Consider the following 16,327-nt stretch of genomic DNA (forward strand, 5'->3'; position numbering starts at 1 on the left):
CCGCCCCCGCCGCACAGACTCCACCCACCCATGCCGCACCCCCCATAGCGTGCCTGTTTCCATGGCGACCCGGCGCTTGGCCGGGCCTTCCTGGCCACCGAGTGCAAGTGCAGTGGCAGCAGCTGCGGAGATATGAGTGTGGCAGGGGTGGTGGCCGGGCAGCGGCCCCCTAGCTCGGGGCTCTTGGGCTCCCGGGCGGTGTCGCGCCAGCGCCCGCCCCCGGTCCTCCAGCACCCAGGGCAGCACAGCACGCAGCTCGGGCTCAGCGAGGCGCAGAAGCGGGTACTGGACCTGGAGAAAAGCCTGCAGTTCCTGCAGCAGCAGCACTCGGAGACGCTGGTCAAGCTCCACGAAGAGATTGAGTACCTGAAGCGGGAGAACAAGGGTGAGTCTTGGGTGGCGGGGCCTGGCCGGTGTACCCCCCGCGGTGGGGCCCCGAGAGACACGAAGACCTGCCTCCCCAGTATCTTCCCACCACCTTCAGCACAGAAACAGTGCATGGACTCAACGCAGGGTTTAGGGAGGACACGGGGCAGCAAGCCCCACCCCGGGCTCTACCACGCGGGGTTCTGGTTCCACGTCGCAGGCCAAAAAACCCGGCCTCAGTCATGGTGAGAGGTGCCCCCCTGGTCATCTGCCCATCTGGCGGGGGCGGGTCTGGCTGCGTCATTTCCCACGGTTACCGGTCAGCCTTCTCCTCTGTAGGGCCTTCACCTCATTTTAAACTTTTTACAGTGAAACATAGCCCTGAAGGTACAGTAAACAGCTCAGTGAATTTTCACACACTAAATCCACCCGGATCAAGGGCAGACATGCTGGCCCCCAGAAGGATCTTGGGGCCCTATTCAGGTCTTCCCCAGACACCTCCAGCCCTGTGCCCTGTGTCTCCTCAGGGCAGACCTCCCTTCCTAACATTACACCCCTTGAGGCTCCTCAGCCTCATGTGCCAGGTTTGAAGCAGAAGTTGAGACCTCCGCCATGGGGCCCTGCCCCTCTCTCTGGCCTTGCTCACACTTTAGCTCTCCGCCCTCGCATCTAGGCCTGCCTGGGTTTCTCACTCCCCTCCTACCCCCTGTTGCCTCTACCTGGAGCACCACAACACTGGGAATCCATTATGTCAGGACCCACCCCTCCCCATGTCTTCTTGAGTCTCACCCCTGTCCCTCCCTGATACCAGGCTGGATGTGGCCAGCCTGTGGATTGGGCGTCACTCAGTTGTTGCACTGACTATGGCTCATCCATGGCCAGGGGCTCCTGGAGAGCTGGGTCATTATGGCTTACCCCTGGAACCAAGCCCCACACCTGGCAGGGGGTTGCCCTGTAGACCTCATGGGTGAAGGGTGGAATTTCAGGCAAGGCTCTCATGCAGGGGCTTTGGCTCAGGGAACAGCCAGAGGCATTCTTGGCCCTAGGGTGCCCAAGGCAAAGGCTTGGCTCTTGGGGCAGGGTCCCTGAGGCCTCTTGGGGACTCAGCTGAGAGGGAGTGGGCAGGGCAAGCCAAGCTTCTCTCAAAATCACTGTGACTTTGAAAATGACGAGAACACACGCTTGCTTTCAGAGCTCCATTACAAGCTGATAATGAATCAGAAGCCACAGAAGAAAGGTAAAACTGAAGCCCTCAGTGCCTGATGGGAAGCTACCACTATCAAGAGCAGCCCCTCCAGACTGCCTGTGCCCACCCAGCTGAACTGGCCCATGCACTGCCCTAGTAGTAGTGAGGGGTCCTGGAGGATCTGGACAAATAGACATCATTGCCCCCAGCCATGGTCTGGGTGATGAGCACAGGAGGTGCCACTCTCAGGGAGCCCGAGGCCTGAAGTCTATAAACAGTAGGGTCAGTGGGCAGAACAGCTGCAGGGGGGAGGGGGGATGTGCTCCCTGGGCCCTCCCCTGCCCTCCCCAACCTCACTGCCTTGGTGGGCTCTTTCACTTGGCTTTGCTGCGCTGGCCTACTCCAGGTTCCCTCTGAAATGCTGGGGGGCTCAACACAGCCCAACCCCACCCCTGTGGCTCTGGTCCCTCGCTCCCTGGGACAAATGGGGGTGGGGGGATCCTGTCTGCCATCTCAAAAGTAACTGTGGGGGCTGCAAGAAGGAAGCACTGACAGAGAGACCTGCAGCCATCTGTCTGAGGCCCTTCTCCCAGCCCAGCCCAGGCTGTGTTAAGCTTGTTCCCCCCACTAACCTTTGGGGCCAGGCCTGATCCTGGGAGGTAGTCTGAGTGGTGATGGTGCCAGCCTGGAATACCCCACTCTGAGGGGTCCCCAGGGCTCTTTCTTCTTGGGGGACACACAGAGAATGGGATGCTGGGGGCCCTTCTCCAGTGGGGCGGAGCAGCTCCAGTGAGCGGTCCTAGGCACACAGTGATGCCCATTAAGCAGTCCCACTCCTGCAGTGTCAGGGAGTCTCCGATGGGATGTCAGGAAAGGTTGTACTCCTTCAGGACCTGCTACCTCTAGGGCCCCAAGTCCCCCGCTTTGTGGATGACCCTTCAGGAGATCAGTTTTCTCATGGTCCTGGCTCCCTAGGCACTGGCTAGGTCTGGGGCTGCCTCACCAGAGCATTGGGGAGGGCTCTGCATAAATGCCTGCGCCCAGGATTTGCAAGGCCAGGAGGCAGGCACAGGTGCACCTGGCTCCTTGTTGTGCAGAAGCTGCTGGAAGCCAGAACGGAAGCTTCACTGTTGCCATCTTGGGTTGACCCCTGCATGTTCGCCCACAGGTAGCATCTCCAGTTCCAGCTTGCAGTCCATCACGTCCATCTCTAATTCAGTGGTGTCAGGTGAGCATGCTCACTGTGCTCAGGGGAGGGGCAAGTGCCCCACTGTTGGGCAGCCCTGGGGTGGGGTGCCTGTGCTAGGTAGGCCTCATGGACTTGAAGGTTATGGGGCAACTGAAGGGAGCCAAGAAGGGTGTAGTGAGCTGAAACCACCAGAGGAGGGCTGAGGTGGGGTGGGACCAGACTGTGGACCACCAGAGGGAGGCTGCAAAGGCTCCATGGGCCTGGCCACAAACAACATGATTTCAACAAGGGGCAGGAAGTCCCACAGCAGGCCCACCCCGGATTAGGATGGTGAGCAGGCCCACTCGCTGACAGCCTCTCCAAGTGGTTGCTTGCAGGAGGCCTGCTTGCAGTGTGCCCCCAAAGCGGGCAGGACACTGGAACGATGTCCCTGCCTGTAGAGCCTTGGGCTGCGGTGTCCTCTGCAGCCTGAGGGAAGTTCAGAGCCTCTTCTCCCCACTGTCTGCCCAGGGTGGCTAGGCTCCTGAGGAGGAGCAGCCCCTGCTCTAAGTAGGACCCAGGCAGACCATGGATCTTGTCCTTGGAAAGTAAACCTGCGCAGGCTGAGTCAAGATGTCTCATTCAATTTCATTTTGCCCCAAATGGGGTGCTGCTTGCAGGGCAACCCTACCCCCAGCAGTTTGCAAACCCTGGGAGGAGCCCAGCCCCATTTCAGGTGTCAGAGCATTTAGCAGGCACCACCCACCAGCTTCATCCTCAGACCCTCATTCGTGTTTTCCAGCAGGAGGCTCTGTTACCATCTCCCCTTTACCAGGAAGAAACTGAGGCAGGGGGCGGGGGTCCTTGGGCGCACACAGCTGATCCTGGAAGACGTGGGCACCAGCGCTTGACGCCCACAGTAACTGGCTCTGTCTGGGTCTGACCTCTGCCAACTCTCAAGGCAAGGCCAGGCCTCAGCCCAGCTCCAAGAAGCAAGACTCGAAAGCTGAGATTTCCCAGAAGATGGACCTGGAAGAAAAGCCGGCGGTTGCTGCCCTGCTTCTCAGCAGCAAGTTGGACAAAGCCCCCAGGGCACAGGGGCTGGCCAAGTAAGGCACTTAGTAGGTTCACAACCAAGAACCAGCCCATGGCTTTGCCTTCCATATGGACCAGCCTCCAGCATGAACCAAGCTGGGGAGCCTACAGGGTCCCTCTGCTGACCTCAGTCCACAAGAGGGGCCAGCAGCAGCCCCTTGCAAAGAATTTGACATCCAAATCAGCTTGCTTTTCACCAAGAATAGTGAGTCAGGTTCCCAGGCTCCACCCTGGGAAACTCACTCAGCCATTGGAAAGCAAAGTCAGCAGGACACCCAGTTTTTGGAACTTCCCTGGAAAGCAGAAAGGAGTCTGGACTTTGCACCAGAAAAGGGGACCCTGTTGTCCCCTGGGTAGTACAGTCAACAGGACAGGTTCCTCCTCCCCTGCGCCGTCAGATTCCCTCTTGACCAGCTCTACCAGGTTTGGGGTCAGGACAGCGTGACCACACCTGACCCTCAGTGCACCTTGAGAGGGGAGGAAGAGATGGGCCTAGAGACCCCCACCTGATGCCTGGAGCACCCTGGTCAGCAGAAAGCATCCAGGCCCTTGATGGGGCTGTGCTGAAGCCCCTTTTCACGTTGGCGAGGGCACTGCCCTTAGAATTGGTGGGTGGTTAGACCCATCCTGTCAGGCCACCTCTGGGCTGCTGTAATGACTGTTTCAGAGATGAAGAAGTGAAGGCTTTTAATCCAGAGGCCGCCCCTGTGGCAGGCAGCCAGCACAAAGGCAAGCAGGTGATGGGGGCGCCCCCCCTGATGAGCCTGCCCCCACACTTGCGCAAACCCACCTCGCTTCAGCAGTGTGAGGTGATCATCCGCCAGCTGTGGAATGCCAATTTCCTGCAGGCCCAAGAGGTGAGGCTCGGGCAGTGGGGGGCGGCCCTGGTGTCTGCAGCCCTGGCCGCCATGCCTCTTCTCCCTGCCTTTCAGCTGCAGCATCTCAGGTCTCTCCTGGAAGGGACCCAGAGGTCGTCCAAGGCTGCCCCCAAATCGATGTAAGCGCTTGGTGTGTCTCTTCCCCAACAGTGGGGGCCCGACTGTGCGGGGCTCACTGCATACTCTTTCTTCCTCAGGGACCAGGAAGCCATGCAGCTCCCCAAGGTCCCCACCAAGGGCGCCGCTAAGAAATGGTGAGTCCCAGGGGCACGGGGCGGGTGGGGCACCTGCAAGGAGAGGAGGGCCAGGCACAGCAGAGGGCAAGCCCTGGCTCCCAGCCTCGCCCAGGCACGTCTCTGCTGCCCACCCTCTACCCCTACCAGCCTGATCCTGAGCCCGGTGCCCATGGCGGAGCACGCCATCCTGCCCGCCCTGAAGCAGACCCTGAAGAATAACTTTGCCGAGCGGCAGAAAAGGCTGCAGGCGGTGCAGAGCCGACGGCTACACCGCTCCATGCTCTGAGTGCCCGCGTGCCATCCTCGCTGTGGCCCGCAGCCAGGCCTGGGCAACAGCTGGAGACACGAGCCCTCTCGAGGTAGCATTCCAAAAGAGTTCTAAATCCACATAAACCAAACTCATGGCAGATAGCCCTTGGTCTCAGAACTGAGAAGCTTTATTTTCTTGCTCTGTATTTTGCTATTCTGCATTTACACAAAAACATGTTAAAAGTATTACCCCCATCTGTTGGAGACAGAATAAAGTGTGTTTCTCCCAGTCCTGAGTCTAGTCCCTTGCTGGCTGTCAGGTGTTGCTGCCCTAGGAGGGCCCCTAGCTCTGTGCCCTATAGCTCAGGCATAACATGCACTTCGTTGTTGGAGTTCAGGGGTGTTTCCTGGCCCATGGCTGGGCTGGGGGCTGCCTTGCAGGCACACGGGCACTGAGGGTCTCCTGACTAACCAGACAGGCCTTAAGGCAAGACATCATCCTCCTGCCTCAGAGACATCCTGTGTCCACAATGACAAACAGCTGGTAAGCCACTCCCTCAAGCCCACTGTCCTCTGTGGAGGGCCACGGTCAAGGCCACAGGAGAAGGAACATGTATGAATGACCCACGGACATGGACAACAGAGTGGGGATTGGCCGTGGGAGCTGGGGGGCAGGGCAGTGGAGAGTAACAGGGAAAAATCGGGATAACTATAATAAAACAATAAAAAATGCCACAGGAGAATGGTCCTCTACAGGGTGATGGGTCCCCACCCTGTGATGTTCCTACCCCGTGAGGGCCTGACATCAACCCCTCAATCGCCAGAAGAGCAGCTTCATCTTAGATCTCACGGGTGTGGCCACTTTAGTGCTGAACCTCATGGACAGGAGAGTCCTGGCCCCACTGGCTGTTTCCTCAGTGCTAATCTCTGCCTCTTCCAGCTTCAGGGAACAGGGACTTGGCCAGAAACCTGGAGATGAACCAGGGTGAGGCATCAGCAGTCAGAGGAGGGTGAACTAAGGTCTGGGCGTCCATGGCCATATCCAGGTGGGTGACCCAGCTCAGCCCTGACAAAGTTCCTCAGTGAACAGACATGGGGTGGGGGGGTACAGTGATAAATTCATGACAAACACAGGAATAATACATTTATTATAAGAACCACAGATGACATGGTAGTGCACATAAAAAGAGTGCTGGCTGATGTCCCATCGGGGGGTCCTCACTCTCTGGAGTGGCTCTGAGGATGCCAGGTCCAGAGGATGGCACCCTGACCCCAAAGTGAGCCCACTAGTGCACATGGTGCCAGGGACAGGATTCCCCCCTGCTCCCCAGCACCCCAAGAGTGCTGAGCAGGCTGCCAGGGGTTGAAGGGCAATGCCGTGAGGTATGAAGTCCAGCTGGTAGTGGAGACTTTAACCACCCACAGGCCAGGCCCCTCTGAGTCGCGGCCAGCGTCCTGGGTCTGGGAGCCTCCTTGCGGCATGCCCCACATACCAGCAGTGGTATACTCAGAACCCAACACTGATCAGAGAATTCTGTGTGTCCCAAGGGTTCCCTATGTCCTCCATGTTCCCCTACAGAAATGGGTAGTTTCCTGGCACATACACAAGGGGCTCTAGCAAGGCCCTGACCTCTCCCCCATGATACTGAGGAAGGACACGGGCCCTGCAGAAACCAGAGGGACAGCAGCACAAGGAGCACATGCCGGGGGGCGTGTCTGCTTCCCTGGAGAAACGCTCGCCCCCACCACTGATGCAGCCAGCTCCACAGTCACCTGTCCCAGTCCTGTACAGTGTGGGAAAATGTCTGGTAGGTCCCCAAGGCAGAAGACAAAAGCAGGAAAGCTAACCTAAGCCCAGACTCCCTAAGAGAGCCAACACCTAAAAAGGTCTGACACAAGGTGTGCATCCTCTGTGGCCCCGACAAGGCTGCCGACTGGCCCGGTGGTCCCCAGCGGGCTGGCAGCCCGAGATGCAGCGGTAGTGATGGCTAGGCAGCCGAGAGGCAGGCCTGGTGGATGCTCTGTGCCCAGGTGGTGAGCAAGGCTGTAACTGAGTGCTTGTCGGGGAGCTGCAGCAGCCTTGAGGTCATGAAGCGGTGCACCGACTGCAGGAAGGGGTTGGCGTCTGCAACAGAGCAGCGGGATTGAGCCCTGTGCCCTCTGCCAGGACCGCTGGCACCACGCCTAAACCCTGGCCCACACAAGCAACTCTTGTGCCCTCGCAGGCATAGTGCTGGCAGCTGGGGCACCTCACAGTCACAGCTACCTGGGATGCACCCCTGCATCCCATGCACCCCTGGCTCTCCCTGGCCCATGGGTCACTGGAGAACTGGAACATGAACTGACCAGGAGCCCAAGGCTTTCCCTCAGGGACAGCCTCAGGGTCCTAGTCCTGGTCCTCTGCATGCCAGGTCTGAACCTCAGGGAGACTGTCCCCATCAATGAAACTCTGAGCCTCTAGACCTTAGAGCCATGTCCCCCAGCGGAGTCCCCATGAGCCCAAGCTCCTGCCTGTTCCCCCACGTCAGCCTCGCAGAGGCCCACAGGGGCCACTGGAACAGCTGGATACACTGGAGTTGCAGGACAAGCAAAGGGACACAATGGGGGCAGAGACCCTTCTTTCTCCAGTGACTGCTGGGCAACCTGTTCTTGTCCATGAAGGGGGAGCCAGAAGAGGAGAGGGAGGGGCCAAGCTTGGTAGGGGCACGTGGAGAAAACCCTGGTCGCCCAGAGCTGACCCCCACCTGCCCTGGGTCCCCAGGAGCAGCCGTGAGGCCTCCCCACAGCCGTCCCCTGGGCTCACTCACCGTACTGCCACTGCCGGTCAATCCACAGTGGGCTCTGGGCAGGGTAGTCAGCGGGCACACTCAGCTCCAGTGGTGGCACACTTGGAAGATCCTTGTCATCTGCAACACAAGAGGCTGTGCCTGTGACCCTGCACAGCCTGCCTCTCAGCCCTGCTCTGCTGAGGCTGCAAAGCCCTGGAGGTCACTCGGGGGACTCTCAGGTTTCCACACTTCCCAGGGCCTCAGGCAAGCAGAGCCCCACCTGGATGGGAGGGGGGCTTCCCTGGCAGCAGGGGAGGTGAGAGTGCGTGGTGCATGGTCCAGCCCTCGGTAGCTGTCCTGGGGCCAGGTGTGTCAGGATCAAGGACAATGCAGGCAGGCTCCTGAGAGGGACAGAAGGACTGTGGGCCTGGGGCTGGGATGTGAGCCTGCGTGTCTGCGGGAGGCTGAGCGCTTGTCAGAATGGAGCACACAGTCCTGGGCTGGGCCAGTGCTGAGGCCAGGCCCGGGAGTCCGTGTTCCCAGCCCTGCCGTGGCCTGGGAAAATGCTGAAGCCCTGGAGTTGCAGCCCCGCCCTCCCCAGGTACTCACCCAGCTTGCAGATCAGGTGGACGGTGCCGTTGTTACTGCAGTGAGAAGGGTCCAAGTTTACCAGGAACTTGGGGTCTAATCTGGCCACTTCCCCCTGGAGCACGTTGGGGATGCTCTGCCGCTCATCTTCCTCAAACTTACGCTTCCGGGTGCATACCACCGGCACCCTGGAGGAGGCGACCATGGTGACCGCATTGGGCTGGGCTGTGGCCTGTAGCTTGCCACCCACCACCCACCTCAAGGCTAAGCCTGGGCTGTACGTACGTGGTGGGTGGGCCGTGGATGGCCGTCATGGCTGGCATGAACGTGCGGTACAGAGAATGGTTGAAGACAGGTGATCGGATGTTGGCCAGGACAGCGTCCAGGAGCGGCTGACACAGGTACTGTTGTTTGGTTGGCGGTACCGGGGGCGGTGGGGGCGTAGGCTGGTATGCAATGGGTGGGGTCAGCAGCCCACTCTTGGGAAGGCTCTCCAGACCCCAAGGCCCTCATCCTTATTTACAGCCAGACTTCCCAAGGCTTCCCCACCACCTCCAATCCCTGCAGATAAAGATAGCCGATCCTGGACACATTTCCCCCAAGTCCCCTCCCACTGGGGCCTGGCCTAGTGCTTGGCAAGTGGAGGCAGGATGGCAGAGGCAGCTCACAGGAAAAGCCACAAGACTGGGGCACGGAGGAAGCACCCACAGGCCACAGCGGGAGGGCAATTTCTCCCACCACTCCACCACCCACAGCACACCTACCTGGGAGAAGATTCCAGGCAGGGTCCCCAGGCTGAGCAGTGAGCCCCTTTTGCCCACCCTGGAATGCGAAGACTCCTCCCAGCCTGTGGTTGTGAGTTGCTTTCGGGGAGCCCCGACATTCCCAGAGATGCCTGTGGCCCCTGAACCCCACCAGGCCACAGCGCCTCACTCACCACCGCCATGTCATTCTTGAGTTTCTCCAGGGCGATCTCACACTTCTGCAGAGTTTTCAGGGGACACCTGTGGGGAGAGGGCACATGGCTGAACCTCTGTGCCAGAGGACGGGGGAGCTGGCAGCTCTCATGTGCGAACTGCAACTGCACCCATCCTCCCCTGGACAGAGCCAGCCCAGGGGCCTGGGCTACTGGAACCCTCCAAGGGAACCCCAGCCGGCTGACCAGCTGTTCCCAGACCCAGAGTCGAAGGCATGGTGATCCCACCCCCAGGAGCTGCTCAGTCCTCGTCGGCAGAACAAGGCATAGGTGTGATGGGCCAAGCGGTGGGACACAGGCCCTGTAACCCTAATGAGGGTTCAACCCAAGACGGCTGGTGGGCCATCAAGCTCTAACAGGCCCGTCCTGCAGTGTCTAGCATTCTGTCCAGTAAAGCAAAACAGATGACCTTTCAGAAGGAGAAAACCACCTGAGCCACAGGAAGTAACCTGCAGGCCAGGCCCCATGAGCAGTCTTGTGGCACTGGCCAAGCTTGGCGCTAGGACAAGGGGCATGGCGCTATGTCGGGAACCTGGCTCTCCACTGCCTTCTGAGTGCTTCCTAAGACACTGTCTTGTTTCATTTTCATAACTAATGCACGTGAGCCGCAGCTGCCCCTTGATACAGATGGGATAACTGAGACGTAGTTGCTTGACCAAGGCTCCTGGTAAGTCAGGGGCAGGGCTGAAGGTCAGATTGACGCCCGTCTCATCCAATGGGATTAGTGAGGGCCACTGGCCAGGTCTGGGCTGGCCAGTGGCTCTGTGAGGCACAGCTGTGACACCCACAGGGCAGAAGTGTGAGGGCTGCAGCTATGGGAAGCCAGGGTGCTTGGTGGTGGCAAATGTAGCTCAGCCCCAGATTGGAAAACAACTGGGAGCGTGGCGGCACACAGGACCCACCCCACACACCGGTTTTCCCATTGGGAACCAGGCCTACATTTCTATAATAGTTAAAAAGCTTGCTTTCTGCTAAAGGACCCCCTCATCCTGGGCTGAGAATAACAGATGTTCAGCGTGTAACCTTGAAGCAGTTTCTTAGGGCCTATTCTGGGCCAATTTCTAAGAACAGGATGTGGCTAGATGAGTTGTCCTTATCATCCATGCATGTGTAACATTCTTTTCTCTGTTATATAAAAGTAATAATCATATAAGGCAATGATTGGCACAATAATTCACAACTTTCTTGGATGTAATCCACCTAAAAATCAATAAAAGCCTGTCCAGGCAGAGGCAAGCTGCGCTTTCTCCTCTAAAAAATGGCCAGTTCTGTCCCCTCTTCTCCACAGGATTCTTGCAGCCGCTGTGCATTTATTCCCTCATCCACAACGCCATGGGCTCTGCTGGTCAGAGGTCCACAACACGCAGCAGCTGCCTGCAGCTGGCAAAGGTAGGAGTGGGAACTTGGAGCCCCAACAGACACAACCAGGTGGGACCCCAGGCCCCTTCCGTAAACTCTGCATTGTCCTAGGCTGGGCCAATCAAGTAGCCAGGGACCCTCCATGAGCCATGGGCGCAGCACCAGCCTTCCCCTGGGGGCCTGAGGACAATGCTCACCGCTTGGAGGGGTCTGTCAGGATGTCCAGAAGGCTCTTCATCTTACTCAGGTCCTTTTTTCTGTCTGGAACAGAAGAGGGGATGCTAAGACACAGCCCGGGGATCTGTAGATCCTGCCCCAATCCCCGTGGAGGTCCCACCTTCACCTTCATTCTTGTCGATCTTGTTGATCATACGGCGTAGGGGCTCAATATACTTGGACAGCTGCTTCAGCTTGTCCAGGTACTGCTGCTCCTCGGCCTGGCTGGAGCCCGCTGGGCTCATGACTGAGCTGGGGTTCACTGTGGGACATGCCTGTGAGCACAGCCCACCCAAAAAGGCCCGGCTCTCTGCCAACCCTCTGGGTGGGGCGCTTGGGCTCCGAGGGGTTTGAGTCTGCTCCCCCCTTAGAAAAGTGGCCTCATGAAGATGAGGGGGTGACCCTCAGCACCTCCACTCCCAGGGGTCCTTGTGGATGACATGACGGGCTCTGGGGCTCAGGCCAGGCCCACCAAGGCCCGACTTACCAGGGGTGTTTAAAGGTCCTGGGGAGGGTACACTGAAGTTCTGCGGGGTGCGCGCCGTCACTGGACTCTGGGAAGGCTGTGGTGAGGGGCTGGGCAGGAAGCTGCTTGGGGACGGGGCAGGGCCGGAGCTGCAGCAAAGTCAAAGGGAGTGTGTCTGTAAGCTTCAAGCCCCAGGCAGGGCCCTCCCTGTATCCAGGCAGGGAGGGGCACTCCAGCCGGGCCTACCTGACATTGGAGTTGGGCTGCGAGCTGGGCTGGCCGGGCTGTGGGGACGGCTGAGGGGGAGGGGGCATCGACTGCGGGGTCTGCACCTGCTGGCCTGGCGATGGCGACGACAGCATGGTGATGCTACTCTGGCTGACCTGGAAGTGGAGGGGGCTCAGCCTGATCACCTGCCACACACTCACACTCCTGCTGTCCCCTTGTTCCCATCTGCCCAGGCCCGAGGACCCCACCTACACACACAGCCCCTTCTCTCTCTCACAGCCTTACCGCACACCCTCGTCTTCCTTCCAGGCCCTGATTCTCAAATTCTAGTATAGGCACAGGCCACACATCGTGGGTACACACACACACAAGCACACAGTGACCAAGGCCAGGCTGGGTAGCCCTTGCTCCATGGTGGGAGACCCATGAAGAACTGGGCCCTCTGCCCTTCTGGTGAGGTTCAGTGGATTGAATGCTGGCCTGTGAACTGAAAGGCCTCTGGTTTGATTCCCAATTAGAGCACATGCCTGGGTTGTGGGCAGGGTCCCCAGTTGGGGGCATGCGAGAGGCAACTGATTGATGTATCTCTCGTACATCGCTGTCTCGCCCTCTCTTTCTAACCTCCCTTCCCCTCTCTCTAAAAATATATAAATAAAATCTTTAAAAAAAGAAAAAAGAACTGGGCCTTCTGTGCTGGGACAAGACATCCCCATGTCCCTGCCTCATGGGTGTGGGAGACTGTGTGGCGGGAGGCCAGGGAAGACTTATGGCCTCAGGTGTGGGCGATCCTCTGTGGGCCCTGCTGTGACTGCTGAGACCACCCTCCTGCTAGCTTCCATGAGCTCCCCCAGCCCCCAGTCACCGGGAAACTGCATCTTGGGCTTAACGGGAGCCAAGTGGCCCCTGCGTCAGCCCTCACCAGCACGCCTCACCTGGGGCTCCTCGGTCTGGACCCGCAGGTCCCACTGAGAGAGGTGAGAGGCTTGGTGTCATTCTCAGAAGCCGTTTCCTTATCTGCAGAGTCGGGGGTCCCCAATTACTGCAGTCCTCACCGAGGAGGACACAACAGAGTCAACTGCACCACTGCTGACACTAGAGAAAATGCCCTCCTCGCCTGTGAACACCACAGGATGGAACCTTTCCACCCAAGGCATCAGGGACAAGGATGCGGGAAACCAGCACTTTCCACTGAGAAGCTCAAGATGGCAGTTCTGGGTGACGAGGACGGCTACGGGAGGGAGAGGCCTGCTTGCCTGCCAGCCCTGGGTACCCAGCCTCTCCTGGACGAGCCCTGCAGAGAGCTGCCACTGGGGATGGTGGTGAAAAGGCTGGCCCCTCGGCACATCGCGATCACTCCGAAGGCCCTGCCAGCCTCAGCCCTCCCGAGGGCCGGCAGTGGCTTCACCCCCAGCCTAGCCAGCCTCCTGCGTGCCGAGCACCTCCTCGGCCACTTTCTATCGTCCGGCCCACATGCCCTCCTCCTGAACTGACCAGTTCTCTGGGCCGCTTTGCCCTCTCCAGGGCACTCTGGACACCAATGCCATCCGGGGCCACGGCCTCCCACCTCTCCCACACCTTCTTCCACCATGGCACTGGGGGTACTGGGTTAGGACCATTTGGAGTGGGTTGTTGCACTTCAGTCCTCTTGCCAGGGAGCAAGGAGCCCAGATGCCACCAGGGAAACAGGATGCCGTCCTCCTCACCCGCCTACCCCACTGGCTGGGCAGGGGTGGGCACGGGGCCCTGCCCTTTCTCTCGTACTGCCTGGACGAAGCTCCAGGAAGGAAATATACTGCCCCTCCTGTCCTTGGCTTCCGATCCCATCCCACTGAGTGTGCAGGATGGAGCTGCAGGGGGTACAGAGGTCACGTCATGACACTCCCAGCATGGCATAAACCATGGCACAAACTTCCAGAGAGGCACAAACACAAGCCAGAGTGAGCTGCTCCCACTCCCCGCGGCCAGGCCCCCAGCTAGGGGTGGAGGGGCTGGAGTGAGGGAGCTCTCCGGGAGCAAAATGACTGCAGGGGTTTCATGTTGACCTCAGCAGGGGTGCAAACAGGGCCTGGAGCAACTTAGTCTGCAACAGTGCAGAAGCTTCCCCTGTGGGATTCGCTCTCATGGTGTCTGGATGCACTGAGTCCTGGGGCCTCATGGCGTCTGCACTAGAAAATATACTCTAGAATCTACTCAGGGGCCAACAAACTCCCAGAACTAGGAAGATGAACAGTTTGCCACAGAAAAGTCCATTCAGAGAAGAACATAGGGTGCCAAGCAAGGGAAACAAAGGCCCTAGGGCCCCTCCCAAGGCCCAGCCTGTCAGGCATGAACCCTCTCCCTGTAAAGCCTGCTCCTGACCTGACCCCCTGCCTCGGCCTCTCCCAGATGCCAAGCTGCTGCCACTCTCTGCCCTACAGTCCCCGAGGCTGCCTCCTGCCTCATCTGCTTCCTGCCACAGGTCAGAGCCCCTCCCCTGGCCTCTCCCTGACCGCCTGGCACCACCAGCCCCCCACCTGCCCAAGAGAAGTGCTTCAGCCCCTGCTCAAGCAGCTCTCCCTGCTAGAAGGTGGTCAGCTTTTGTCTGTAGCTTAAAGTTGGTGCTTCTCTGAAGGTGAATGAGGCCAATGCAGCGGGGAAGCCACCTGACAGTTCACTTTCCACCTAAATGAAACCGTACAGGGTGGGGTGAAAGTAGGTTTATAGCTGTGAGTACATGAAACACAGAGTTTATTCTTGTATTATTATTTGTTATTTTCCCTACAAACAACTGTAAACCTACTTAAAAATATATATATTTATTTATTTTTAGAGAGAGGGGAAAGGAGGGAGGAAAAAGAGGGAAAGAGACATTGATGTGTGAGAGAAACATTGATCGGCTGCCTCTCACATGCCCCCAACGGGGAACCCGGCCCATAATCCAGGCATGTGCCCTGACCGGGAATCAAACTGCAACCTTTTGGTACACAGGCTGGCGCTTAATCCACTGAGCCACACCAGCCAGGGCACGCAAACCTACTTTTGCTCCACCCTGTATTTTAAGAGGCACCCTCAGCATTCAGACCATGGGGAAATAGGGTGCACTTTGCCCACACCCTCTGCTTTCAGGTTCCATGGAGCCACCGACTTGCACAGCTCCCGAGGCACAACACAGAGGATCTAAGACAGTGAAGAACAGCCTGCCTAGGCTGGGGGCACGAGTTCAGTGGTTCTGCCTCCTCCCCAAGCGCGCCTCTCATGTCCAGCCCTGGGCTCTGCCCTTCTGGCCACCACTCTCAAGGCTGCTATGGGAAAGCCCTTGACCTCCGACATCCAATCTGGATCTCTTTGCATCTGACAGTTCCTCTGGAAAAATGCACAGCGAACATTACTCCTCACAGGTCTTTAGGGCACCTCTCCGGCGCCAGTGCTGGGAGGCCCAGGGCTCCCAGGACTCCTGCATCCTGAGTCACCAATGATACACCTGGGATGCGAAGCAGTCACCCAAAGGCCCATGTCAAGAAAAAAACTACCCAGTGAGGCAGCTAACAAGACAGTAACCCTGGTCTTCAGGTTTGTGCTGGGTCCGACTGGCCTCTAGGACAGAGGAGAACCAGACAGCTGCGTGCCCTCAGCTCTGTGACGAGCCCGTTGGGGGGACTGTGCTCTAGCTCTGCAGCTTTCACCTCTCTGGCACGTTCTGCCACCAGTATGGGCGTGTCTGTCACAGCCACTGGTAAGGCCAAAGAATGCTGCACCTTCCAAGGGAGGGAGCTTAAGTACCACCCCATTAGCTGCACATCACACACAGGAAGTGAAAGCTCAGAGGGAAGTGACTTACTCAAGGTCACATGACTAGCGGGAAGGGGTGGGGAGTCCAGGCACCTCAGTGCCATCTGCTCCCCAAAGGAAGCAAGAGCAATGGAAAGGGGGCCTTCAGGGAAGCAGATGGGAGGCAGGGTGGACGCAGGGAGCAGGCGAAGGGCAAGCAAACAGAGGCAGGCGGGCAATGGGGCTGGAGGGCAGCGTGGCTGCAGAGAAACCTCAGGGGAGGCTGACAGCACCTCACGCTCCAGCTCACTTGGGACCATCAGTGTCTGTCAAACATCCGTGGAACTGCCCCATGTTCCTGGTCTCCTGCACGCAGTGTGTCCTTCGAGTCACTCTCCAGAGCAAAATGGGTCTCACTGTGGAGCCACCTGCTTACACCCACCAAGGGAATGTTGGGACAGAAATCCATGTTACTGCTGGACTCCCAGGCTGGGGGCACTGTGTTCTGCATGTGTCTGGCACAGAATTCTGCCTGGTTACGCCATCCATGTCCATGAAGCATGCGCACCCCAACATGAAGATGTAGCCAGGGGACAGGGGTTGGAAGAGAGGCAGAGACAAAGGGGCCCTGTCTCCAGAAGGGCTGAAGGAAGAAGAGCTGACTTTCTACTCTGCCTGTTTTCTTGAACCCAATTCGCTGCCCAAGGTAAGAACAAACCCAGACAGGCACAGTGCATGCTGAAGCATGTCACACTGTAGGCTGTGGGGGGAGGGGGTAGACAGAAGCCATGTGACATGCCA

At 58.5% G+C, this 16,327-nt stretch overlaps 2 protein-coding genes across 10 annotated transcripts in view; one reads left to right on the forward strand and one right to left on the reverse strand.

The window, feature by feature from the left end:
• Positions 1–76: 76 nt before the first annotated feature.
• Positions 77–5,467, forward strand: CCDC74B (coiled-coil domain containing 74B). 3 transcript variants are annotated; one of them, XM_090291954.1, is made up of 8 exons: positions 77–385; positions 1,559–1,603; positions 2,721–2,780; positions 3,682–3,829; positions 4,483–4,672; positions 4,748–4,812; positions 4,891–4,947; positions 5,077–5,467. In XM_090291954.1, exons 1-8 carry the CDS (start codon positions 133–135, stop codon positions 5,213–5,215), a joined length of 957 nt encoding a protein of 318 aa, XP_090148080.1. In that variant the 5' UTR covers positions 77–132; the 3' UTR covers positions 5,216–5,467. The 3 variants fall into 3 exon arrangements, with proteins under 3 accessions (XP_090148080.1, XP_090148079.1, XP_090148081.1); XM_090291953.1 differs by having other exon boundaries at positions 4,483–4,812; XM_090291955.1 differs by having other exon boundaries at positions 2,721–2,775; positions 3,641–3,829; positions 4,483–4,812.
• Positions 5,468–7,094: 1,627 nt separating this feature from the next.
• The window catches only part of MED15 (mediator complex subunit 15), a 51,503-nt gene continuing 42,270 nt past the window's right edge, over positions 7,095–16,327 (reverse strand). For 6 of the 7 annotated variants that reach the window (XM_090291946.1, XM_090291947.1, XM_090291948.1 and 3 more), the window contains 9 exons: positions 11,798–11,934; positions 11,573–11,700; positions 11,213–11,347; positions 11,067–11,130; positions 9,472–9,538; positions 8,820–8,980; positions 8,556–8,722; positions 7,986–8,084; positions 7,095–7,303 (listed from right to left, as the gene is read on the reverse strand). In XM_090291946.1, coding sequence (XP_090148072.1) covers positions 7,167–7,303; positions 7,986–8,084; positions 8,556–8,722; positions 8,820–8,980; positions 9,472–9,538; positions 11,067–11,130; positions 11,213–11,347; positions 11,573–11,700; positions 11,798–11,934 — 1,095 coding nt within the window. In that variant the 3' untranslated portion in view covers positions 7,095–7,166. The other variant, XM_090291949.1, reaches the window with a different exon arrangement.

This window comes from Furipterus horrens, unplaced genomic scaffold (assembly GCF_987537825.1).
Source record: "Furipterus horrens unplaced genomic scaffold, mFurHor1.1.pri manual_scaffold_11, whole genome shotgun sequence".
Lineage (NCBI taxonomy): Eukaryota > Metazoa > Chordata > Mammalia > Chiroptera > Furipteridae > Furipterus > Furipterus horrens.

Bases quoted from the DNA above. Each gene is read 5' to 3' on its own strand.
- CCDC74B (XM_090291955.1), top strand. From the start codon at position 133: ATGAGTGTGGCAGGGGTGGTGGCCGGGCAGCGGCCCCCTAGCTCGGGG. The intron at 1,604-2,720 runs GTAAAACTGAAG...GTTCGCCCACAG, and splicing joins TCAGAAGCCACAGAAGAAAG to GTAGCATCTCCAGTTCCAGC. The intron at 4,813-4,890 runs GTAAGCGCTTGG...TTTCTTCCTCAG, and splicing joins AAGGCTGCCCCCAAATCGAT to GGACCAGGAAGCCATGCAGC.